General features: G+C 35.8%; 7 protein-coding genes across 8 annotated transcripts; 3 read left to right on the forward strand and 4 right to left on the reverse strand.

The window, feature by feature from the left end:
• Positions 4,266-6,435, forward strand: LOC104752085 (selenoprotein H-like). 2 transcript variants are annotated; one of them, XM_010474153.2, is made up of 5 exons: positions 4,266-4,707; positions 5,055-5,151; positions 5,290-5,349; positions 5,749-5,836; positions 6,360-6,435. In XM_010474153.2, exons 1-4 carry the CDS (start codon positions 4,349-4,351, stop codon positions 5,827-5,829), a joined length of 597 nt encoding a protein of 198 aa, XP_010472455.1. In that variant the 5' UTR covers positions 4,266-4,348; the 3' UTR covers positions 5,830-5,836; positions 6,360-6,435. The 2 variants fall into 2 exon arrangements, with proteins under 2 accessions (XP_010472455.1, XP_010472454.1); XM_010474152.2 differs by lacking the exon at positions 6,360-6,435 and having other exon boundaries at positions 5,749-5,976.
• On the reverse strand, positions 6,122-7,453 carry LOC104752084 (fasciclin-like arabinogalactan protein 3). Its single transcript, XM_010474150.2, has one exon. It carries the CDS (start codon positions 7,196-7,198, stop codon positions 6,356-6,358), a length of 843 nt encoding a protein of 280 aa, XP_010472452.1. The 5' UTR covers positions 7,199-7,453; the 3' UTR covers positions 6,122-6,355.
• On the forward strand, positions 8,475-9,131 carry LOC104752086. The gene has a single exon (XM_010474154.2). The coding sequence runs from the start codon at positions 8,488-8,490 to the stop codon at positions 9,094-9,096; it is 609 nt and encodes a 202-aa protein (XP_010472456.1). The 5' UTR covers positions 8,475-8,487; the 3' UTR covers positions 9,097-9,131.
• LOC104752087 (replication protein A 32 kDa subunit A-like) lies at positions 9,326-11,455 on the reverse strand. Its single transcript, XM_010474155.2, has 10 exons — positions 11,236-11,455; positions 10,998-11,108; positions 10,808-10,908; positions 10,675-10,716; positions 10,502-10,579; positions 10,303-10,381; positions 10,123-10,209; positions 9,949-10,031; positions 9,748-9,816; positions 9,326-9,640 (listed from the first exon to the last, which is right to left on the reverse strand). Exons 1-10 carry the CDS (start codon positions 11,329-11,331, stop codon positions 9,559-9,561), a joined length of 828 nt encoding a protein of 275 aa, XP_010472457.1. The 5' UTR covers positions 11,332-11,455; the 3' UTR covers positions 9,326-9,558.
• Positions 12,014-14,071, reverse strand: LOC104752089 (cytoplasmic 60S subunit biogenesis factor REI1 homolog 2). Its single transcript, XM_010474156.2, has 5 exons — positions 13,858-14,071; positions 13,126-13,695; positions 12,875-13,044; positions 12,560-12,769; positions 12,014-12,467 (listed from the first exon to the last, which is right to left on the reverse strand). Exons 1-5 carry the CDS (start codon positions 13,960-13,962, stop codon positions 12,311-12,313), a joined length of 1,212 nt encoding a protein of 403 aa, XP_010472458.1. The 5' UTR covers positions 13,963-14,071; the 3' UTR covers positions 12,014-12,310.
• On the forward strand, positions 14,352-15,518 carry LOC104753961 (putative F-box/kelch-repeat protein At3g17540). Its single transcript, XM_010476134.2, has one exon. It carries the CDS (start codon positions 14,355-14,357, stop codon positions 15,516-15,518), a length of 1,164 nt encoding a protein of 387 aa, XP_010474436.2. The 5' UTR covers positions 14,352-14,354.
• Positions 16,318-23,393, reverse strand: LOC104752090 (DNA (cytosine-5)-methyltransferase 2-like). The gene is made up of 12 exons (XM_010474158.2): positions 23,150-23,393; positions 21,480-22,846; positions 19,839-21,348; positions 19,553-19,717; positions 19,251-19,449; positions 19,047-19,158; positions 18,807-18,954; positions 18,513-18,710; positions 18,103-18,381; positions 17,097-17,261; positions 16,792-17,010; positions 16,318-16,634 (listed from the first exon to the last, which is right to left on the reverse strand). The coding sequence occupies exons 2-12, from the start codon at positions 22,832-22,834 to the stop codon at positions 16,485-16,487; spliced, it is 4,500 nt and encodes a 1,499-aa protein (XP_010472460.1). The 5' UTR covers positions 22,835-22,846; positions 23,150-23,393; the 3' UTR covers positions 16,318-16,484.

A 25,690-nucleotide genomic window follows, 5' to 3' on the forward strand; every position in this document is an offset into this window, starting at 1 on the left:
TACACATATTTATAAGTTCTTGCATATTTAGGAAATTACAGTTGCCATCCAAGAGTGCAAAACATGGAATTCTAAAATTAAGACTGCTTTGTAAGATACTGCTTTGTAAGTATTTACATTTTAGTGTTTATGTGTGATTATCTATAAATAATTGAATTAAAATTACTATTTTATCCCGTAGAAATTATAATGTAGAAAAAGAGGAAAATGTAGAAGAGACTAGAGAGAGTGTGCATGAAGCTCTCACCTAATAAGGGTCTTCAAGTACAAGGTACATACAGCTTAACCTCCCACGTCCAAACTTTATCCTTTGTTTATTTTGTGTAGTTGGTCAAGAAATTCTCCTTTTAATTAGGACCCTTACTAATTCATCTTACCTTATGTATCCCCTGAAATAATTACGTGTTAGTGTCGTATCTCCCACGATCCAGTTCATTTTGTTCCTAGCTAGGCTCGTCATATCAAAATGTTCAGAATTCTTTTACATGATTGGTCAATGCTTAAAGAGTCAAAATGGTATATATTTTGCATTCATTTGTGGTTTAGTTTTACGAATAAAATGGTACTACATAACACTTTAAGGAAAGAAAAAGGGTAGAATATATAGAGGTGGACCAATATGGAGGTATATATATAGTTTTTCTCACCTGAACAAATAATATTATTCCAAAAAATAATTATTTGACTATCATCAGTCTATGTAATCATATCCATTCATGTTCATTATCTACTAGACTTGGTGTTTATTTACATAAGATTCGGTTATGTTCTTTTTTTCTATTATTATTGTGAATCGAATCGAGTGAGAAAAAAAAAAAAGAATCGTTTTGTCTCCCTACTATTATCCAAATCCGCAAATGAGCCTAGAAATCGTTTAGCACTAGGAATCAACAACCTTATTGCTAAATCATTAAAGGTTTGAAAGAAAAATGATGATGATTTCTCTTATATATTGTCGATGATGACTATGATTAGTTTGAACAAAAAAATTTCCTCCTATCAAGACCACAAAATGACCAATATAAATTAGTTCTAGAATGTATCTTATACTTCAATTTGGAAAAGAAAAAAAAAAAATTGAGACTTTTACCAAAGATATAATATGGATGACTGTTGTCTCCTTCAATTGTATCTTTGGATTTCATATAATCATTCAATAACCCGCGGATTCATTTTCTCCATTACGATTCACAAAGATGAAAAATGTTGTTACAGAAATTTAGTAACAACAAAAATTTCCAATTGGGAAAATCAACCTAGCGCTTTAAGTACTCTCACTTCGAGATCATTTGGTATAAACTTAATAGATAATCACATTTCCTTTACGGTCCAAATATTGCGGACACACTATTAATTGGTTTGCTTCAAAACTTTTTACGACTTGTCCTAAAATATTAATGATATCCGACAAAGAAGCGTATAAAGTAGTAATTAATAAGTCGAAACCCAAGATTTCATTTAGAAATTCCGGTTTGACTTACTAGTAGTATAGGATATGAATAACTTGATCACAAAACAACAACATATTAACGTACATTGATATTCTCATATTTAGAAACAATTAGCTTGGACTACGTCATCAAAAGTACAAGAAAAATTGCACAAATTCGCTTAATTAGTAGACATTTAACCCCAATTGATATCAAGTGTGTTGTATCGATAAAATTATCTATTTTTTGGACGACACCATTGAGTTTATAAACTATGTTGCTCAAATCTTCGTTAATTAAAATAATATATTATAGTTTTATCAGATGAAACATGCCGATTTTGAAAATAGCCACGACAATTATACTTTGAGAAGATATATATTACTATATTATAGGATTTTCCCTCATATATATATTCATAGTCTTCCAGAAAATACAATAGGTTTAACTTATCAAACACTTCATGTAAGAAAACGAAATGCGTCTTTAATCAATGACGAGTGTCCCGATCATTAGGAACCTACCGTTCTTTGTACATTTTAGTCTTAATGTTTCCTCCGAAGCTATCACCATTACGTATAACGATTTTTTTATTAGCAAAAATATGTTAAAAGATTGTTATAATCTGTTTACAGTTCAAAATTTTCAAAATGTTAAGATATACTCACTCGTACAAGAAATTACGACACGTTCATCTCATCAAATCATCTTTGCGTGTGTTATATTAACTCCTATTCTAATACGTTATTGGGTAACCACTTTTTACTACGAAGAATTATTAAAAATTTCCGTTAGAAAACAATCTTAATTAAGTAGATTTGCATGACTGTGTAATTTTCAAAAATCAAAACAATATATGCATAATAATAGAAAATATTTTCATGATAATAGAAAATATTTTCATTTTTGCATGACTATGTAATTTTCAAAATTAAAATCAAAACTACGTATGCATGATAATAGAAAATATTTTCATTTTTGCATGACTTTGTAAGTTTCAAAAATCAAATATTATATATGCATGATAATAAAAACTATAGTGGCACTTTGTGCTATATGATGTACTTATTAATTGGGTTCATTTTTGCATCCTATAGCAGATCCATTTTTTTTTTCCCCCAATAAAACTTTTACATCTTATTAGTGAATAGTGATGTTAAAAATTCTTTATTTCTAAGAACTCTAAATTTAGTCGTTCTGAATATTGCATGGCGGACACCTACACAAATTGTTACAAACGTAACGTAATTTGATTGATACGGATACATGTATGTTTTGGTAGTATCCACCGAGGTGTGTGAACGTTCATCGATGTGTTACAACTGAGCCACTGACTCACCACAACCTAGCTCCACTTGTGGTTATATATATTACCGGAGACATATCTAATGTAATTTAAAAACTGTTTTGGTAATTCCATAAAAAAATGACGAGAAAAAGTAATATATTATTAGTGAATTACAAGTTGATACAAACATATCTACTTAATCCAGAAAGTGACACATTCATGGAAAAAAGGATTTGATTGATGCGGAATTCATGCTTGGTATGCTACTTGTAGCACACTTCATATATAATTCTGGTATTTTTTTACCGTATAATTATCAATAAAAATCTTCATACATATATTTATTTCTGATTTGACTTTTATCTAAATTTAATAATTGTTTGCACAAATTTGCAAGGAACAATCTTTCGAGATGGACACGTACCTTGTAGTCCAATCCCAATAGTAGTATCGACTTATAAATTTTGTGTTTTACTTTATGTTTTCACTTTGCTACATTTTCTAAGTACCGTTTTGGCTTGTTTGAGGGGCTTTTCAAAACCTTTTAATTATCGTGATTAATGAACATATATACATTCTTCCTATTTTAGTCCTACTTATCACTTAACCCCTCATAAATTTATCGGGGGAACGTGCCTTTGAGTGATATTATTATTATCATCTTATGAAAGCAATCAAATATTCAAATACATACATCTACGACATCGACGAATATAGAATTATACATACATTGTTACATTAGTGAAGCTTATATATTGTTTCAGTTTCAAATATTAGCGGTTTGAAAACTCTTGAAAACAAGTTTTTAAAAGGGGGGAAAATCGGTAGATCAAAGCTATGGACCCTAACTTAGTATGCTTGGATCTGACTTTAAGAATTGAAATCACTTGGTTCTTATACCAATATATATCGATGCTAAGTTTGTTCAGATCATTGTCGAAACTTCATTTTCGATTTATCAGCCTTCAATCACACAAATTTGTGCTAGGATAACTATGGTCACGGTTACGATTAGGGATAAATATAGTTTTGATTATTAACAATTATGATTAAACATATTTACAATTATTTGAAATATTTATATATATGTATATATATAAAAAAAAATCATTAATAACATAACAATTTCCAAGAACCAACACATCATCTACTCTTGAGAGGACCAATTGTAAGAACGGCTTCAGCAACCAATTTTTTTACATTTGATTAATAACCAAAAACAGCATGTGGTCTTAATCTTTAGAAGTAAAACGTCATGGTGTGTTAAAAAAAAATAATGATATGTCGCCTAATTCCAACACACCACAACCATTGTCACACTCCTTTTTTATGATCACACAACAATTGTAACAGTGTCAGTCTTTTATTATTACTCCATAGTTAATCTTGACCGTCTATTCAAAATTTACGATGACGTGTCTTTCCAAGGGTAACTTTAATCTTTTAACCCCGCCTCTATCGTCTTTTAACTTTTAAATGGGTAAAAAAAATAAAATATATAAAAACGAACGGTTGAAAAGGGTGAAAATATCTAGAGAGAGAAGAGAGAGAGAGTGCGGAGGTTTTTTGGTTTTGGCGACGGAGCTTTTTTCTCTCTCTCTCTCTCTCTCTCTCTCTCTTTACCGTACAAATGGCGCCGCCGAAGAGTAAGGTTGACGGAGAAGGAAAAGGTAAAGCTGTAGCTACTACTACGCCGTCGACAAGAGTGCTTCGAAGCATGAATCGGAAGACTCGAAGTGACACTCGGCGAAGTGGTTCTTCTTCTAAGCTTGTTCAGCTCGAATCTCCTGAGAAGAAGAAAAGGAAGACGAAAGCGAAGGATGGTGGAGCAGCGGCGACGAAGCTTAAGAAAGAAAACGAAGAAGAAGAAGAAGAAGAGGTCACTGTGAAAGTCGAGAAAGAGGAGGAGGAACATGGTGAAGATGATGCTGCAGAGGAAGCAAACGAAGAAGATGACTCTGGGAAGAAGAAGATTGTGATCGAGCACTGGTAAACGAAATGTCTTCTTCCTTATTTTTAGGGTTTTTTTTTTTTTTTTGGAGAAATTTGGGGGAAAATGTAGAAGCGAGTACTTAGGGCTTTTTGTTCTCCGATTTTGAAGCTAAATCTTTTGGATTTTTGTCTTCTTTGAAAATTTAGTGGTTCTAGGGTTTACTCTTTATCTTGTTGTTAGGTTTTTTCGTTCTTTGAAATCTTACACACATTCTGAGAAATTGAAGTCATCTTGATTGTAATTGGTGTGATGTTTGAGGAGAGAAATCTAAGCCTATTGTGTTTGAATGATGCTATTGTCTTCGTTACCTTTAAGTGAAGTTTTTGCTGTGGTTTTCATGAAGCAAACAATGCAAATCATTCAAGGAGAGGGCAAATCAGGTGAAGGAAGGTTTGGAGGAAGCTGTTCCTGGCATCATTGTGACTGTGAATCCTGATAAGGTAGTGAATCCTTGCAGATGTATATATGTGATTGTTATAAATGCTTGTTGTTTATGATTGTTTTGAGGATGTTTTGACACAATATGTGGTGCATTACTATGCTAATTTTTTTTTCCCTTTTCTGATCTGCTTTAACAGCCAAGGCGTGGTTGCCTTGAGATTCGAGAGGAAGGTGGTGAAACATTTATCAGTCTTTTGGTAAGCTACTTCATTCTTATACTAATTTGTTCACACTTCTGTGAGTGGCTTTGTTCCATTTGAATTGAGTTTTTCTCATCTTTTCCGTTCTACTTCTCATAAAGCAGTTTCTTTCATGGCATGCTTTTGAAATTGGAAATCAATTTTTAGATCCGTAAGCACCCACAAATATTGATGATCAGAGTCGACTGATCACTAATGTGGTTTACTTTATGTTTTCACCCTGCTACGTTTCTAAGTACCGTTTTGGCTTGTTTGAGCTTCGTGCTAAGTCCTTTGAAACAAAAATAACTACTAGATCAGATTGTTAGTGACTAGGTATACAATAAGAATTTTTTTTGCTTTCACGTTTGTAATTTTTTAGAGGTATATAGAAGATGATTTGACTTTCTTGTGTAGGGTATGAAGCGCCCATTTACACTGATGAAGGAACTGAACATGGAAGAGGTCATTAAGGACATCGTGGAGAAGATTAAATGACATAGAAGTAATAGAGTTTCTATCAATGCTGAGTCTTTTGTCTATTCCTCAGCCATCGGCAAATAGGCTTTAATATTTGACTATCTAGAGCAACTGCAAGACTTTTTAGGATTAATTTTTAATGGTTTGGTGAAAACCCTTTAACCACCTGTTCATCATTTGCAGTGCTTGATCGGCTTTGTGCAGGTTATTGAAGCTAAAAATTTCTGATATATTTGGTTGATTTGAAATGAGTTATGTAGTTTGGTATTAAGTCGTCTTCGTAATGCTACTCTGCTAGTTTGAAGCAAACGTTAGTTATGCTGTGGATCGGATGGATGAAGATATAACATTTAGTTACATTTTGGTAATACAAGTTTCACAAGATAGAACATCACACTTTTTCCTAATGATATATGATTGAGGTATAATAATGTGGGTAGAAATTGTTAGTGTAATTGATCCACTTCATATCACCATTGTCTCTGTCTATTGGCGAGTCTCATTTTCAGTTTATTGCCCTTGACGCACTCTGTCTTAATCCATCTTAGAACCCAGCAAAGCTAGCAACAAACCCGATAACAAGGACAGCACCAAAGTTCAAGCCAGTGTTAGACGCAGAAGAAGGTGGTTCAGCCTCGTCAGCTGCTGGCATCTTTTTCTTACCAGACTTCTCTGGTGCCGGAGCTGGTGAATCAGATTCTGATGGTGCTGATGCGGGTGCGGTCTCTGGAGCTAAACCCGGAGGAGAGTCTGCGTAATCTTCTTCCTCGGCTGGTCCAGGAGCTGGAGTGGCAGCACCCTTCTTGGGAGATGGAGCTGGTGGCGAAGACATGGGTGGGGGTGGAGGAACCTTAACCGGAGCACCAAGTCCAGGAGCCACAATGGGCATGCTGATCTGAACCACAGAGAGATTGTATGGGTTACGGAAAACTGTCGTAATGTACTCAGCGGTTTGGGGAGCGCCTTTCACACCGGAACCGAAGTAAATCTTTCCGTTAGATTTGGTGCAGTTGAGGAAACCGTTTTGCTGTTGTCCCAAACCGGTGGACTGGTAAAGGGTAGTGAGCAATGTGCTCTTGTCTTTGAGAGCCTTGAGCTTGAGCTCATCAAAGTAGTCAAGAACCACATGGTTCATAAGGATGTTCTTGAGCTCTTCCTCGGGTCTACCAGAGATGGAACCAATAGCGTCGTTGCTAAGAGCCAGCACGGTGATGGTCTGACGTTTGTTGATAATCGGCGTGAGCTCCGTCTTGGCAAAAAGCTCAGTCATGCTGCTGAATTCAGGGTATTTCTCGAGCGCTCGGGTTATGTTAACCGCTGATACAACGGAGGAAACAGCGAGTAAGATGGCGAGACAGAGGAGAGAAGAGGAGACTTTGAGACCCATTTTTGGGTGTTGTTATTTATTACCCCTTATGTTCTATATTAAAAGCTCAAACCTCAAAGCCTGAGTTTGCAATAGGAGGATCAGCTTGGGTATATATACAGACTTAAAGAAGCGTTCAAGATTAATGGTGCCGAGACATTTACTTATATATTTGTGCTGGCTAAATTTGAACTTGACATTATTGTTGTTACCTCTATATTTGGCTTTAGACTGTTTTATTTTGTACCTTTGGTTTTAGGGACTGATATTGAGATCTGTTAATTTATTCAAAGAATGATGAGATGTTACAACATAAAATAGAAGAAATATAGAGATCAACGTTGAAGATTTGTAGTCCATAATCTTTATTTAGTAGTGACAGGGCCTCTGTTAGGGGGTTCACCAGGTAACTAATGGTTTCAGCTAACTAGTTTAACTGATTGATTCCAAAATTATTAGATTATGATCAGTTTTAACAAATTCCTAGATTAATTAGATAAAGTATTTGTAGTTAATAGTTTTAAAGACATAAATGTTAATTTTTGTTGATGATATTTGAATTTTGAATGTAATCCACACACTTTTTTAGATTTAATCTAGTATTTTTGTTTTAAATCGGATTTCAACTCTGTACAATTTTATTTTGCAATACACTTTAAGTATCCTTTTATCATAATAAATCGGATTTTAATTTTACTCACTCTATCTCAAGTGATAAGAGGTACTATATTTATATCAATAAATTGCATATGCATCATATTAAATCTATATCTTAGTTAGTTTATGAATAATAATTGTTAACAAAATCTTTCTAATCTTAGTTAGTATTAAGAATAATAATCTTACAACAACGATGTAAATAATAATCTTACAACAACGATGCAAAATTTAATTACACTGTTAAGATAGATTCTCTGTTTTTGTTTTGTTAGGTTGAATAAATAAAGTTATAAACCACATAGTAAACCGGCAAACCATAGGAAACCTAATTTGGTTTAAGTTCGTATAACGAGATATGTTTTACCAACAAGCAAAAAGGAAATTTAACAAATAAATTAACGAACGTTAATCAAAAATTGCTTTAACGAAAAAGAAAAGGAAATTAAGAAACTAAGAAAGGAAAAACAAACAAAAGGAAATTACATTAACGCGTTAGGAGTCAGAACAAAATTATATAAACAGAGTTTTGCTTCTCTATAAATATAACACAACACACACTAAACCTTCTTCACAATCTCATCTAATCTTTTACGACTCATCCATCTTTCACTCTGTTTCTGAGTTTTATTTTTTCTGATTTCACTCCGACAATGGATACTGAATCAATCAGACTCGATGTTAATGTAGAAGCTACGTCTCAAGATCCGTCGTTAGGGTTATTAAGCACGGTGAGAATCACTGTAAAGAGAGGGTACTTCGAGGAGTTTATTATAGAGAAGAACGATGATCATCATAGCATCAAGAGTGTCGGATCTTACCGTAATTCTCCACCAGGTCCAGACTCAAAATTTATTCTGAAACTCCGAACCTTCGAGCCAAAGGACGTCTATCGAACCCTCCATAGCCAACTCCACGATGGTCTCTTGTCCGAATACATAGCTGATGAGATTGTTGTCCAAGCCCTACGACAAAGAATCAAAAGTTCTAACTTGCCACAACAACCTTTATTCATGACAGGTACTGTTAAACTGACACAGAAGGTGTACAACGTTGTGCCTTGTTACTCTGCTCCGTCTGCAACAAATTTGGAGAGTACTTGTGCCATCAGTTTGGAAGATCTGGATCTGTCTAGAACCGAGGATTACTGCCAGATGCCTCACTGCTCGCATTGTTATCATAACGATTGTTTCAATAAGTGGAGAGATCGACATAATCAGCAAGATTGCTCATGCCCTCTCTGTCGCAAACTAGTTGATTAACGACCAGCGTGAAACGGAGTCTAATTAGGGTTTCAATGTATTATTTTGTGGTCTTAATGATTTTTGCTAATTTGTGTGTGTGTGTTTTTTTCTTTTTTTATGTAACGATATTGATAAATGTTTTTGTTTGCAACATGTAATGCTGTTTGATTTAATGAAAATTAAGATTTTTTTAGACTTGAAGTTCAAATTTATAATTTCATCTACAAGTTTGATTCAGTCTGCAACATGTCTCATCACACACATTTTGTTTCAGAAAAAAAAGAAGCAACTTCGAACTTTTTGATGTCGGTTTACCAAATTGAAGGAAACAAGGAAACAATCCAACAATACCAAAGTTTCCGAATTGAACTAGACGTGATCCTAGGTTCTAGATATTGAAAACATCTCTCAAATCACCAGACAATACTAATGACTCTTTATCTACGGATTAACCAAACTCTAGATGACTTTTAGATAAGATCAAAGCTCGACGTGCTTGAAGTGATACTCATCGATTGTCGAGTATATCAGACCATCTCCTTCTAGTGATTGAATAACGCCCCTATACATACACCACACCAGAAAGAAAACAAAGCAAACTCATGAACACAACAACTTTGACAGTAAAGAGATATAGAGGTTATAAGGAGAGAGGAGAAAAGAGCATACTCTAGCTTGTTCTTTGGGATCTTCAATTGCTGAGCAATTTCATCAATGTGTATCCCCTGTTGTCTTGCTCTGCAATGAACAAATAACAATTATCAGGCCGACTTTAGAGGTGGTGCAATGTGCGCAGCAGAGTCAAAGTTACATGCAAGCATAATGAGTTTTGATTCGAAGTGGTGCAAGGTAAAGCAAACTCAAACTCACGTGCAAGCAGGTTGCTTTAGATAGTCTAGAATCATGTCATCTAAGTTCTTGCGACCATTCCCATCGTTTTGAGAGGACACCACCTAAAAAGAGAGCAACAACAATGATATTTTAAGAAAGCAAATCATATGTCATGAAGAAAACCAAAAAAATAGTTGGTGAATCTCAACGTACAGGGTTCAATGGTACTGCCTGGTTTGTGTTTGATCCACCTTGAAACGTGGTGTTAACCGACTGAGTAACATCACCAGCTTGTTGCCCCTGTTGAGAAAACACATGTCAGAGAGCATTGATTGAAATGTGTGATCTTACAACAACAAAGTTAATCTTTTGCTTTATTCCATTTTCTATTACCTTTGATTCAGAGTTCTGGGAGTAGAAGTGTATACACTCAATGTAGTGAAAGGTAACCTCATTGAAGTCCATTATCGGCCTGCAAAAACAAAAACAATCTTTTAATACTCAAAATATGATTTCACATATCTCTAACAAACGTAAGTAGAACATACCAAAATCTATTGCAAATGCCAAAAGGTTCCATCAAAAAACATACCTGACTGAGAAAACAAGAAGCTGAGTTTTCCCCTGAAACGTCTTCAAATGACCATTGAGACGCACATAAGTTCCATCACTGTTTTCACAAGCTCTCCCATTAGAAAACACATCCAAAACAAATGTAATCTTCACCAAATATCAATCAGACAACAAAACCAAAAAGATACTAACCGCACAGACTCCATTTCTCTAGCGTCGAAAGTTTCATTCACCCTATAAACAAACGAAAAAAACAACACCAAATTATACAAACTTCACCTAAAAAAAAAAACAACTCTTTGCACTAGCTTCTGTGTTTGTATACCATCTTTTACAGTCGATACGTCCTGTACCATCATCAAGAGTGAATCTAACTTCTGTGACTTTTGAATCATCTTTGTCACACACTAGACCAACAAGTGAGACCTACAAATCAAAACATCACACAATTGAGTATCCTTATATATAACTAAATACAGTAGAAATCTAGAATTTGGTGAGATTGATTCATGTACGTTTGTAAGTGAGATCCCATTGATGACGAGACCAGATTTCTCACCACCGGATTGAAAACATTCGGTGATTTGCTTCACCGTCACCGGAACAAGACCTTGAAACTCACGATTCTGCAATATTTTTCACAAATCGGATTTAGCTAAATCGAATCAATCTAGTGCGAAAATCAATCAATTGTTTCTGAAACTTTCGATCGGTTCAAATTAAGAGAAAAAGGGAAGATGTGATTAAAATTACCTTAGCGGTAGAGGAAGAGGATTCGTAGGCCTGAGAAGACATGAATCCGCCGCCGGAGAAGGCTGAGTTAGGCTCGAATTGGCTGCTGGAGAACATTTTTCGAAGCTTTAGGAAATCGGAAAACCCTAAGGTATTACTTACTGAAGAGATTGAGAAGTGAGAAGTGATAAAGAGACCGACGAATTGAGTTTTTCTTTTTGGGGGAATTTTCCCTCCAATTTTGTTCAGAGCTTCCCGCCTATTTAGGGTTAATAGTCCGCTCGTTTCCTATTTAGAAATTAATCAATTTTAATTGCTGTAGAAAACTAATTAATTTTAAATTAAGAATTGTGAATTCATAAAATTTTCAGAGATTTTTAGACAATAATAATTGATATTGGTTCTTGGTTTACTCTCAGTTCAGTTTATTCGTCGGCTCAAAAGTTTCGGTTTAGAGGGATTTGGGCAGGTGACAACTCGAACGGTAGTGTATGAAAGCTATGTATCACGTTATAGAGAGAATAAAATCGAGAACAATAATCTTTCGTGTTAACCTCTAAGTCTAAGCTCAATCATCTACTAGTGATATCATAGAGATTGGGAAAAAAAAACTTTGGTACCGTTTACCAAGTTGATTTCATAATGCTTTGGATTTTACTGTGTTCCCGATTGGTGTATGTGGTAACAATATATCAGCAACTGGATTACCAATCGAAGCCAAAATTGCCCTTACTCCTTGGAGGATAAAGAAAAATAGATTAGCCCCTAATCTTTTTACCAGAATACTTAGAGATTAGTGTAGTAGAGTATAGACTGTGTAATAGTGGTTAACAAGAAAAAGAAATACAAAGTACTGGGCAAGAGATACAGACAGCACACTCAGCCAAAACGTAACACTTTCAAAAGACTAAACCGGACAAAAAGGGACCACAATAGGCCTACGATACTTTGGTACTAATGAAAAAAACTTGGATAGGTTCTGGATTCACTCGCCAACACAAGTTCCACAAAATTATGTCCTGTGATCTCACGATACGATGATGCATTACAGAATCAAACAAAGAGGAGAGACCTGAATGTTTTGAGGAGCAACAACTTAATAAGTGACGTTGTTGGGCAGATTTCTGATGACGTTGCTCTTCATTCCCAGCCTGACACTGCTTCTTGCTCCTCTTTTGTTCATCTCTCTTAGCACCTTCATCCTCACTATATCCTCCTTCGAATGCACTGTTGCTAGACCCATTCTCTTGTACCTGTGTTTAAGATTTCATTTCAAGTCAGATTATGCAATGCTAATTTTAGACAAACAGAGAGAGAAATGATCTCTGATGGGTAAAAGACAAACCTCGAGGTTAAAGAGTTGACAAGGTTCTTCTGAGAAGACGGGGGTGGCTTCTGTTTGTAGTAGCGCATGAATTCTCTAGACCCGAGAGTCCTAGAGGTTACTTTGTTATCGGTTCTCTTGGTGATCACAAGCTCAGACCCACCCAAAAGCTCTACAGTGTTCACTGACTCACCGGACACAACCATCTGATTTTCGTCTCCATTCACATAACTGCACAAACACACATCAAAAAGAAGAAACAATTAGTTCAAGCACATTTAGATGAGGTTAGGTAAATAAGATACCCAACAGAGGAGAAAGCAGAAGAACTGGAACCTGCTGCTGTAGTCATAGAACTCTTCTAGCTCTGCATCTTCTTCATCACCACCATCACCATAATGCACTTTGCAATGACCTTTGGCTTCCATGTGTTTTCGAACAGCTTCCAAACTGCTGAATGGACGGCACAATTCATTGCAGTACAGACACACAAAGTCTCTCTTGACCTGAAACAACAACCATATATGTAAGTAGTTACAACAAACATCTAATAAAGTGATGAGACAGACTAAGCAGAATACACAAACCTTTAGGCCGAGGTAAGTTAGAAACCCTTTAGGATCCTTCAAGTACTCGACATCAGGAATGAAGAATCCATGAAACTTATGCATATGAACCATACATTTCTCAATGGTCCTATGCTTCTTATCACACATCAAACAGCAAGACGGGTCCAACTCAAACTCGATACCATCCTCATCCATATCTTCTTCTTCTTCTTCTTCATCTTCACCAGACTCATTCATTTCTGCATCCAAATCCTCATCCGAATCAACCTCAGTCCATTCATCCTCACTCTCTTCACTTTCCTCCTCAATCGAACCCTTCAACTGAGCAGGATCGTTCTTCTCAACACGACGAGGAGGGAGCTGCTTGATGATCGCTTTATCACCTTCCTCTTTGTTACTCGCCGAAGCCTTCAAAACGTGGCTCTTGGACTTAAGATGCTGCTCATGAGCCTTGGAACTCCTGTAACCTTTATTACAGATCCCACAGGTATAAAGCATAGGTGCTTCAACAGCTTTGACCTTCTCCTGAGCTATAGCAGCTTGTCTAGCTTCAAATAGTGACTCTGTAACTCCAGGAACACCAGCTATCTATAATAATTAACATTTCAAAAAACTATTGTAAATCAATCTGTTGTTGTATCATAATCACAAATCACGATTTCTATAAGCTAATTAAACTCTTAACGCAAACGAACAGGAAAACGCAAAAAGCCAAGAAAAAAAAAAGAGGAGAGATTGATTTGTATTCACCTTGCGCTTGAGATTGTAACGGTGCCATTCGGATTTGTAATGGAACTTTTGCTCAGCGTCGTCTTCGAACTCCTTGTTACACGAATTACAAGCCAAACCTGACATATCTCTCTAGATCGATTGGAAGAAGAAGAAGAAAGGGTTAGTTAGGGATGGGGTTTTTGTATATATACGAGGCGACGGCTCCGTAGGTCGGCAAAAAATTTGTTCACGACTAAAAAAATCCCCCAAAAGTCCTAACTCTCTTGTCGCGGTTGCGTAAGCGGTGATGTACTATGGTTCGGGTTAAGACCCGTTCGAATTTGAGTTTTGGCCCAAACAAAATTTAAATGGGCTATATCTCCGGCCCGTTCAGATTAAAATTAACTTTGAATACGTGAAGGTATTAAACAAAAAAAATAGTACGGAATTACTGTAACTAAAACCCTAATTTATATGTATACTCCTATCTATATATATACGTTTTCTTACTCGATTCAGAGAGAACGAGAAAGACAATGATGATCTCTAATCTTCCAAACGATTTGGAATCCGAAATACTCTCTAGGGTTCCTACCAAGTCTCTAGCGAACTTGCAAACTACTTGCAAACGATGGTACGCTTTATTCAGAGATCCAAACTTCATCAAGAAGAACTTTGGTAAAGCAGCAAGTAAGTTGATGTTGCTGAGTAATTTTGGTGTTCATTCAGTTAGCGTCGATCACCATGGAATTCACAACAACGTTGATCCATCTATCGAGTTTTCGGGTAAATTGACAAGTCTAAAAGACTCGAAAGATTTGAAAATATCTAAAATCTTTCACTGTGACGGTTTAATATTATGCTCTGATAAGGAATACACTAGACTTGTAGTTTGGAACCCCTGTACAGGTCAAACCCGGCGGATCAAACCAAGAACTCGTTACCGGCATGGTGATTATTATGCTCTAGGATACGTAAACAGCAAGTCTTCTGGCCGTAGCTTCAAAATCTTGAGGTCTTGCAGTTATGAAAACGACCAGGAACAATGGGTTGCTGAGTTTGAGATCTATGAGTTTAGCTCTGATTCTTGGAGGGTTCTTGATTACTTCACCCGTGACTATGGCGTATTTAGCGGCGGCATGTCTTTGAAAGGAAATACTTACTGGGTTGCTGGAGATAAACAAACCGGCCTTTTCATGCTGTATTTTGATTTCACAACCGAGAGCTTCGGGCGTTTTCCTCTTCCGTTTCAGAGTAATAATCCTGAAGATACCGCGGCTCTATCTGTTGTTAAGGAAGAAAAACTCTCGGTGTTACATCAGAACATTCTTGATTTTTCAAATGTGATGCAGATATGTGTGACCAATAAGATTGATGAGAGCATAGAGTTTTCGTGGAGCAACTTCGTCTTAACTGTGGATTATGATAGATTTAATTTAGAAAGTGTGGTGAATGTGACAAGCTTCTTGTTGGACGAGGAGAATAAAGTAGCAGTGTGTTCTGATGTTGACATGGATGATGGATATATGACCAGAGTCTACGTTGTTGGAGAGGATATATACAAAGAAGTCTATAAAGATACTACAGGGGCATCATATTCTAATTGGCCACTTCTCCTCAATTATGTTCCAAGTGTGGTGCACATTAACAAAAATACACCCACTAGGCAAAAGAAAAGGAAATGTAGGGAAATCAGTTAAATGACTTAAGTTTTTTTGTTTATTATGGTTTTGGTGATGTGTTTCTTTGAGCGAGATTAGCCAATTATTCAACAATTTGGTTCTATTGATCGGTGATCTAATGTGGTTTTTACTCAAATACATTGTTTTGCTTATAGCCACTTTCACATCTTGGAGAACCATACCTTCAAATGATTGATCTCCGATCCTTGTGATTTGAACTCATTTAATTATTCAAGAACTTTTCAACTACATATGTTCATGTATTTTTTATTTAAAATTCAGAAACAGAAATAACTAAATCTTATTTGGCAATGTTAAAGTCTATTTGCAAAACCTTCTTATCAACCAAGAATAGAGCCATTAGCTATACACTATGATAAGTTTTGAGACTCTTATATGCAACTTGCTCTATTGCACTCCTTTTTAATTTGCTTGTGCTTCCACCGCCTCTACATACTTGCTTCTCACGCGCCGCTTGTTAACTCCCGTTCGGATTTAAATTTGACCCAAAACAAAGCGTAAATCGGCTCTAGGCACTTTTCTTAGTTAATTAATTTAATTGCCCCAAAATAAATTTGGCAACAAATTACAGCTATTCTGGTAGTGTGACCTCTAGGTTGTTTCACAGTTAACCACAATCTTTGAATGTCCATCCTCTCTGCAGATTTGGTCGTTATTAATTGTCGGGTTTGACTACTAGTATCAATATTTTAATTTTAAGAAAAAATAATATCTTTGTCCAGATCAATATTTCGTTTTGACTTATACTAGTATATGTATATATATATTTACGGTGAAGAAAAAAAAAAGAAGAGGATTATACTTATGAAAAATGAAACGACAATCAATCTTATTCATTTTACATTATGCAAATATGGGTACATTTTAGGATTGGTGTTGAAGAGAGCACACTTGAGTCTTGAGATGGAGGGCTTTAAAGAAAATCATCTTATTCATTTTACATTATGCAAATTTGGGTGCCTTTTAGGATTGGTGTTGAAGAGAGCACTTGAGATGTAGGGCTTCTTTAAGCTTCCGACCGAGAGCAAATGCCAATGGTGGAGGGACTGCATTCCCAATCTGCCTATGTTTGTGTTTTATCTTTCCTGAAAACTCATAGCTATCTGGAAAGCCCTGCAGTTTTTATTAATAAAACCACAAATTAATTTCTTTTAAAAGAGTTGTAATCATATAAGCAAACATTACTTAATTTCCAAACAAAAAAAATCACTACACTATTAATGATGCTAGGGGACAGACTATAAAGAAAGAAGATAAGAGCTTTTATTACCTGAGATCGGGCGCATTCACGGACAGTGATAATTCTGTCCTGTTCAGGATGGAAGCACATTCCCACCATACCCATTGGCTGTGGATCGGTGATGGAAATGGGTAAGTTGCCTTGCCAGTCTAATCTACCATAAAGTCCTTTATAACCATTGTGGTACTTAGCTTTGTTTGATAGACAAGAAGGAATCAACTTTTCCATGAGCCCATTTGATAACTTCACCTGTAATATTATAAAAACTTTCATTTTAAGTGATGTCTAGATTTAATGAGAATTTATGTAGTTGAATTTATAAGAGTAACACTTACGTTTTCGTCCGGCAGGTCACGCCAATCAGCACCTGGCCTCTTTGGGATTTTCTTACATCGAATGAGGTTTAGTTCGTTCATCTCTTTACATATATGATCAGTAAGAACAATTATGTTTCCTCTCATCTTCTTTTGGAACCAGGAGACTGGATCAGCACCTTCATACTACAAGACACAATAAAAAATATAAGTTCATGTTATTGTAATTAATGTAACTTATATACACTCTTTTCTGGTGGTGTTATTATCAAATCATACCTCTTTCATTATATTGGACTCTCCGTTCTTTACTGGTGGAAGATCGCCAATTGTGTCTCTCACCGTGATTGAGCGGAAAGGTGCACCAAATTTAGTAGTCTCCACAGCAGCATAATGTAAACCTCGAGATAGTGGGATTTTTAAACCCGGGTTATTAAAGACATGCATTGGCTCAGGCCACTGTGGAAGAACTTCTTCTGGTGCAGCTGCCCAAATGAAAGCTCTTTTACGAGGTTGTGATATTCCATATGCACCTGCCTCCAAGATTCCAAATCTTACCTGCATGTTTCAACATACTTGTGTATAAAAAAAACCATATTGCTCACATTGCATATGTCGTTAACTTCTACAAAAGTGCAATCCATGATGAACAATTATCACCATTAGAAAGTAAATATTACCTGGTACCCCATTTCAAGAAGAGAAGCCAGAGTAAGTTGAAATGTACGCCCTTCATTGTATGATATGAAGCCCTTCACATTTTCTAGAAGAAAATATTTTGGCCGGAAATAATCAGCAAAGGACAAGAATGCCAATATCATTTCACACTGGACTTTACTCCAAGTGCTGTCGCTGAACCTGTTCATACGAGAAAACCCCTGCCACATTGTCCAGATTAAGTAGTTTAGCTTTTCACTTATTCCACATAAATTTATTGGAAAAAAAAAAGAGAAAAACACAATTTAAAGATTTACTTGACATGGAGGTCCTCCGTTGATGAAATCAACTTGACCAGGANAAATCATACCTCTTTCATTATATTGGACTCTCCGTTCTTTACTGGTGGAAGATCGCCAATTGTGTCTCTCACCGTGATTGAGCGGAAAGGTGCACCAAATTTAGTAGTCTCCACAGCAGCATAATGTAAACCTCGAGATAGTGGGATTTTTAAACCCGGGTTATTAAAGACATGCATTGGCTCAGGCCACTGTGGAAGAACTTCTTCTGGTGCAGCTGCCCAAATGAAAGCTCTTTTACGAGGTTGTGATATTCCATATGCACCTGCCTCCAAGATTCCAAATCTTACCTGCATGTTTCAACATACTTGTGTATGAAAAAAAAACATATTGCTCACATTGCATACGTCGTTAACTTCTACAAAAATGCAATCACATAGACCATGATGCACAATTAACACCATTAGAAAGTAAATATTACCTGGTACCCCATTTCAAGAAGAGAAGCCAGAGTAAGTTGAAATGTACGCCCTTCATTGTATGATACAAAGCCCTTCACATTTTCTAGAAGAAAATATTTTGGCCGGAAATAATCAGCGAAGGACAAGAATGCCAATATCATTTCACACTGGACTTTACTCCAAGTGCTGTCGCTGAACCTGTTCATACGAGAAAACCCCTGCCACATTGTCCAGATTAAGTAGTTTAGCTTTTCACTTATTCCACATAAATTTATTGGAAAAAAAAAAGAGAAAAACACAATTTAAAGATTTACTTGACATGGAGGTCCTCCGTTGATGAAATCAACTTGACCAGGAACTGGAAGAGTACTCTTCTGGTATTCATCAAGTTTAGCTGCAAGTTCAGTAGCCTCCACAGTAGAGATACAATCATCTACATCTCCACATTTCTCCATTATAGCCCTGTAATTAATTAATAATCTCAATCAACATATCCAGTACACAACGAAAAACCTAAATGGAAATGTATTTAAAATGTTTTGTTGGATATTTACCTAAGAATCACATTGCAGTTGTCAACAAAAACAGTTGATTCAGGATGGTTTTGCTTAAAAGCTTGCCCAGCTGGCTCTTCATACTCGATCGCCCACTTTGTATGAGATACACCTTGTGTACACATAAACCATGCATATAAATAAATACTATTTCTTCTAGCGTTTTGAAAAAGATTCAGTGTATGACTAGAAATAAATACATACCCGCTTTTTCTAGTCCATAAGACAGGCCACCACATCCAGCAAAAATATCTAGTGTAGCTAGACGCATCTCTTTAGGTACCTCATCAGGCTTCACAATCATCCCAGAGCTAGCTTCACCCTTCTCTCCTTTCCCCTTCTTTTCTCTTAAAAGTTTGTCTTCTTTACTTGTAGAGAACTTCAGCTTCATATTTGAAGGCAACTGTTACATAACAATGAAGAGAAACATCAGCTCAACTATTTGTCACAACCAACAATAAACATAATCTTTAAAAAATATGTACAAAATTAATTAAAATATTTACCTTTCCGAGAGAACCATTAGAGGAGTCATAGAAAAGTTCACAGAAGAAGATATGGTCTAATATTGGATGTTCACAGTATAAGGGCATATGATTTTTCTTCCTTACTTCACATTTTCCCTTTATAGCCATTGGAGGAAGAACATATTTATCATGGCTATAATATATCTAAAGAAATTGCCAAAAAGAGAAAAGAAAAAAGATTAGATGATTATCATATGATAAACTTTTAAACATTAAAATATATGTTACGTAAGTAAGTGCTTATGTTGTATGAAATAGTTGTTACCTCTTGTATGTCTGAAGTATATGCCTTCTCTCCAGAAATATCCTCAGGCCTATAAAACCTTGCTACTTTAACCTCGAAGGAAGCTTTACTGGCCCTTTTAGGTTCGCTTACGACAACAATGTCAAGCAATTGGCAAACAACATAAGCACTAAGCCCAATGTTTCGACCATACCTTATAAAAGGTTTTCGCTTACTACCGTTCTCCAATCCATCTTTAGTTATGTAGCTGGGGATTATGTAAACAAAATCCTCAACAGAATACTCGACTCCATTGGAGTAAAAGTTTGTCTTTGAAGCATTAAGTTTTGTTTTAGACCTTTCCGCTTCATCCTCTCTTATCTTACATGAAGTGCAGAGTCCAGAACCAAGACCCATATCACTTCTTGGAAGACTAAAGAACCCACCTTTCTCTGGTGAGTACAAGCTTTTGCAGTAGTAATCGGTTGAAACCCCTTTTTGTTTTCTTTCTTCTGCTCTTTCCCGATCGAGCCTATCCGCAATGGTGTTCTCCTTCCTATACTGATGCCCCCACGACCTTGATCGAATCTCAAAACCGACTGTTCCTTTTATGTCCTTGAGCTGAACTATAAGACATTCATTAGTCAAGAATAGTTCCCTCTTGTTAGCCGCATTCCCAAGAACAGTGTTGGATCCTCTCTGTAAGAGTTTACCATGTAGCATCTTGCAGTGATCTACACTTTCAAACATGTACTCCACAAAATAGATCGCCGGAGTCTCATCTTGATCACCAACTTCCAAGATGATAGCATCACCTACAACCACCATTTGCCCTCCAACAAGAGCTTTGCCATAGAGAGGCTCACCAGCTGAAGTGTTTCCAAGAATCTCACCATCCCACTTCACTTCCATTTTCTCAGAACTACCTCTGATTTTCTTAGGACTAGGAGACTTTTGAACCCCAACAGCTTCTGGCAGAGTCTCCTCTGCGTCATCCTCCTCATTCTCGTCCTCCTCTTCCTCCTCAAGCTCTTCAGGCTTTTCTTCTTCACCAATCTCCTCAGGTAAAACCTCTGGAGAGTACATGGAGTAAAACTCTCCCCAAATTCTGTTGATAAGGCGAGTTGTTGTAGCTTGCATGGGTTTCATCTTGGATGCCCTATGTGCCCTTGGATTCTTATTCTTTCCATTCTGCAAGACTTTCTCCTTCTTGATGACCCATTTCGTGTGGTGCCTATCTTGCAATTTACTTGCAAGACCATGAACAAATGCGCACTTTCTTATATCCTTGTCAGGATATTCTGTAAGAAGCTGCAAGATAATTTGTGCATGGACGCCCACATATCTCTCCACATCCAATGGTTTGTCAGAGATGTAAGCTTTATCGTCCTTCTCCATATTGCATAGTCTTTTTATGACGTCTGCATATGAAAGCTTAGCAGCTCTTGTTTCATTCTTGAGCAAAGCCAAAATGCTCCTCCCGATCCTGGCTGTTTTCATAACAGGTTCAAACCAAGGAGCATATTGTTCTGACGGTTTCCCAAGTCGATACCTGCATATATACATGACACATCATCAAGAAACAGAATTGTAATAAACAAGACAAAAACACATGCAATGAAATATAGAAAAAATGTAAGAAATACAGAAAAAAAAAATTGTAATGAAATATATTAAACTTACCATGCCATATCTGTTCGTAATGTAACGAAGATCATTTCTGACCCAAACTCTACCATCCATTCCTTGATTTGACTGAGGAATATATTCATCCCATCAGGATCATGCGACTGCGTAGAGGTAGAGCTCTCCGAATCATCCAAAGAAAACCCATTTCCATCATCGTTAGTCACCACACCTGACCCGAAGATGGTGACATCTATATCAGCACATGGCTTCATAGGTAGAAGCTCTAGAGATATCAACCGTGATTCAGAGTTGTAAAGAGCCCAGTTGTGAAGTGTTCTACAAGGTAGATCACTAGTATCAACCTCGTACCCAGGATCAGAAAGTAAAAGCTCGTCTGCTTCTTCTATGATGCTGTTATAGTAAGCTGGGAGAGGATAATCATTGGCAATCTCGTCTTCATTGATCTTAACGTAAAACTTCGAAGCAGAAGTTGAGGTGCTCTTACTTCTCGGCTGCTGCAGAAATTTCCTATACTCTTCATCTTGTAGTAGTTTGGCATATTTCATCTCCTTGTCAACAACACCAGATGTCGAGGCCTTGCTCTCATCAACCCACAAAGCCACATTAGACAAAGCCTTGTGAACTCTACTACTCTCATCTCTTAGAGAGATAAGAATAGGATTCTCAACAAAGCTTGTCTCATCCAACCCAGCTAGTTGGTTGTATATGAACTCTCCTTGGGACATAACAAAATCATGGATGGCCCCGTTGCTAGAAAAGAACTTGCTTCCGTTCATCGATCTAACAACCGCCGCAAGAAGATCATCAAGACTTGTATGAGGATTCTTGGACAAGTGCTTATACACAGCCACACAAGCACAAGCCTTTTCAAAGAAATAATCATACATCTTCTTGTAGCTGGTAGAAGGTTTACGACAGTCGTAATCGGCTAACGCGGTTGAGATCCATATCACCGGGGAACCATCTTCATAACCAGAGATATTCCAGTTCTCTACTCGTCCAAAAGATTGACACCTCACACCCTTTTCTTTCTCTTTGTCATTATCTAACGGTAAGATAACACCTCCGACAAAGACGTCATCAACTTCCAACATCTCCAGAGGCTGTGGAACTCCGTTTGAATCATGGAAACTGAATTCATTTAGCCTCCGATTTGGACGAGGTTGGTCATGGTTTCTCTCCATAGAAGTAGTTAACTGGATCCCCACGACCTCCTCGTCCACGATCTGATGCTTCTTGGCTTCAACAGCTGCAGATTTCTCAGAGATACGGATAGGTTTCTCCTTGAAGTTTGTACACGCTGCTGCTCGCTTTGGCCTCCTTGTCCCGGAGACATCATCTGATTCAGCAACACTTCTCTTGTTTTGTTTCCCAGCTTTTGTCTCCATTTCCAAGAAAAGCTAAATTTGAATTATCAACAAAAACATATCATTATCATGCAATTAGATGTTTCAAAAAAAAAAAAACAAAAAGAACTTGCAATATAGATAACAAATATTTCATGAATATATGTAATCAAAGTATCAAACCCCTCCGAAAATTTGTTCACAAAACAAAAACAAACCCTGAGAATAAGTTTTTTATAGATCGCATCGATTATATCGACTTGAAGAATTGATAATCATAAAACTTTTAGTTAAAATCCTTCGAATCAAGTGTAATTATCGACAAAAAATCTAGGAAAATGACACAACAAGACTTACGTTTAGTGAGAGTAGTAAAGCAAGGCAGAGGGGACCAAGCTAGGATTACGTTTAGCGAGAGTAGCAAAGCAAGGCAGAGGACCCAACAAGATTACGTTTAGTGAGAGTAGTAACTAGTAAAGCAAGACAGAGGACCAAGCAAAGATTACGTTTAGTGAGAATAGTAAAGAAAGACAGAGGACCAAGCAAGGATTACGTTTAGTGAGAGTAGTAAAGCAAGACAGAGGACTAAACACTATAAAGGGAGCTAAGATTTTTGTTTTGTTTGAAATAAACCAGAGTAACGTATGGACTCTTATAGGCTGGCAAAAATGTTGTGATACATGTACATTACAAATTTCAATTAATGTGAGGAGCTGTTAGTCAACTTTTTAATTTTCTATTATTAAAATTAGCTATTGGGGAATATCCAAATCTTATATTTCTATTATATTTATTCCACATAATCTCAATGAGTTAAATGTATATGTGACTATAAATTATTTTTTATTGTTAATTCAAGATAATATACTATATATTGTTTAAATTACATTTGACTACAAATTAGAAAATAGGAAAATAAAGATTTTTATTAAAGATTGAAAGAAAGTTTTACCAATTCATATGGAAGATTATCTTTAAATTATTTTTTATTGTTAATTAAAGATAATATACTATATATTGTTTAAATTACATTTGACTACAAATTAGAAAATAGGAAAATAAAGATTTTTATTAAAGATTGAAAGAAAGTTTGACCAATTCATATGGAAGATTATCTTACCCTTTTTAGTTTTTACAATGAGATAACACAAACATAAAGTGGACCCATTTTGAAGATTTATTTCTTTCTATTCTCTTTCTAAAAAAATTATTATATTTTACCTAAAATAATAACATAATCTCTATTAGCTAAAAGCCTAAAACTAAAATTTCAGGACTGGAATATATGGTGTGATACATTGCACATAAAGATTTAAATATAATGTTAAGAGTTGTGATGTAGCTTTTGGGCAATCTCCCATATAATTCTCATACGTTACAAAAAATATGAAAAAGTTATTATATAAGCATAGATATGCACCATATACTAAAGATGATATAAACTAATAAGTTAATTATAACAATCGAAAGCGGGTATGTAAAAACCAAAACCGGGTATACTCCATATACCAAAACCATGTACTAAGAAGTGAAAACAAATTGTAATTTAGCTTTTAAATATTTAAATAAAGATTTAAATATAATGTTTAAGAGTTGTGATTTAGGGGTGTATTCAACTTGACATTTTAAGTGATTTGTGTAAAATTTACAAATCTATGTTATTCAATCATGAATTTTAAAAAATCTATTAAAAAGTCTATTAAAATCCACTGTTATTGAAATGATGATTTAAAAATCTACTTTAAAATCCATTGTTATTCAAAACAGTTTGTGGATTTGGATTTTAATAAGTTTTAGGGATTCTCGAAAATTTGAGAGGATTTGTTTAGTTAAAAATACATAAATCCAAATCTCATAGTTTTAGGTGAGATTTGAAAGAATTTTAACATAAATCATATTAACTTCCCAAAAATCTATCAAAATTCCAAATTTTTTAAATCCCACAAAATCCTCTAAAATTATACTTTCAATACAACCCCCTTAGTTTTTGGGCAATCTCCCATATAATTCTCATATGTTACAAAAAATGTGAAAAAATTATTACATATAAGCATAAATATGCACCATATACTAAAGATGATATAAACTAAGAAGTGAAAACAAATTAACCGGGCATCCTCCGTGTACTACAACTAGGTACTAAGAAGTGAAAACAAATTGGGTAAGTACTCCATAATAAGCAGAAATATGAACCATATACTTTGTTTTATATTCACTTGGAAACAGTGTTGAAAAAAAATGGTTGTGTGAACGAACCGGGCTGGCTCTGGAAAAAAGCTCAATTCTTTTTTGTGTCACCATCTCAATTTTGTGCGACCTCAAATTTCAAAACACTGTTGGCCCAAAATTGTTTGAACCAAATTGCATTAACCGAGACATCCATTTCTTAATTGAACCGAACCAAAATGTTATTTCTGTATCGCCAAAAAAAGAAAAAAAAAAACTATTATTTCTGTTAGGACTAGAACATATTGTACAATTTTTTTTTTTTTCGTTGAAAGATATTCTACAAATCTTCCACTTAAGAAACAACCAATTCCCCGTAGTCGAGACATGAAGACGATGATGGTGTGAAGTTAATCTCACTACACGTAAATCGTGATCAATATCAATATACACAAATAGTTAACCAATTCAGTAATTTTTATCCTTTGAATTAATCTTACTATGCGCAAAAGTGAACCAAACTCAGAAAAAAAAAACACTAGCCTAACTATCACCATTCTTAGGCCTGGGCAAAATACCCGACCCGAAATACCCGTATTAGAACCGAACCGAAATACTCCGGTTTGGTTCGGGTATGGATCTTCCACATTATATTAATTGGATCTTGATTGTAAATACTTCTGGATATCAGTTCGGATCGGGTAATACCTGATACCCAATTAGTACCCATAT

This window comes from Camelina sativa, chromosome 16 (assembly GCF_000633955.1).
Source record: "Camelina sativa cultivar DH55 chromosome 16, Cs, whole genome shotgun sequence".
Classification (NCBI taxonomy): domain Eukaryota; kingdom Viridiplantae; phylum Streptophyta; class Magnoliopsida; order Brassicales; family Brassicaceae; genus Camelina; species Camelina sativa.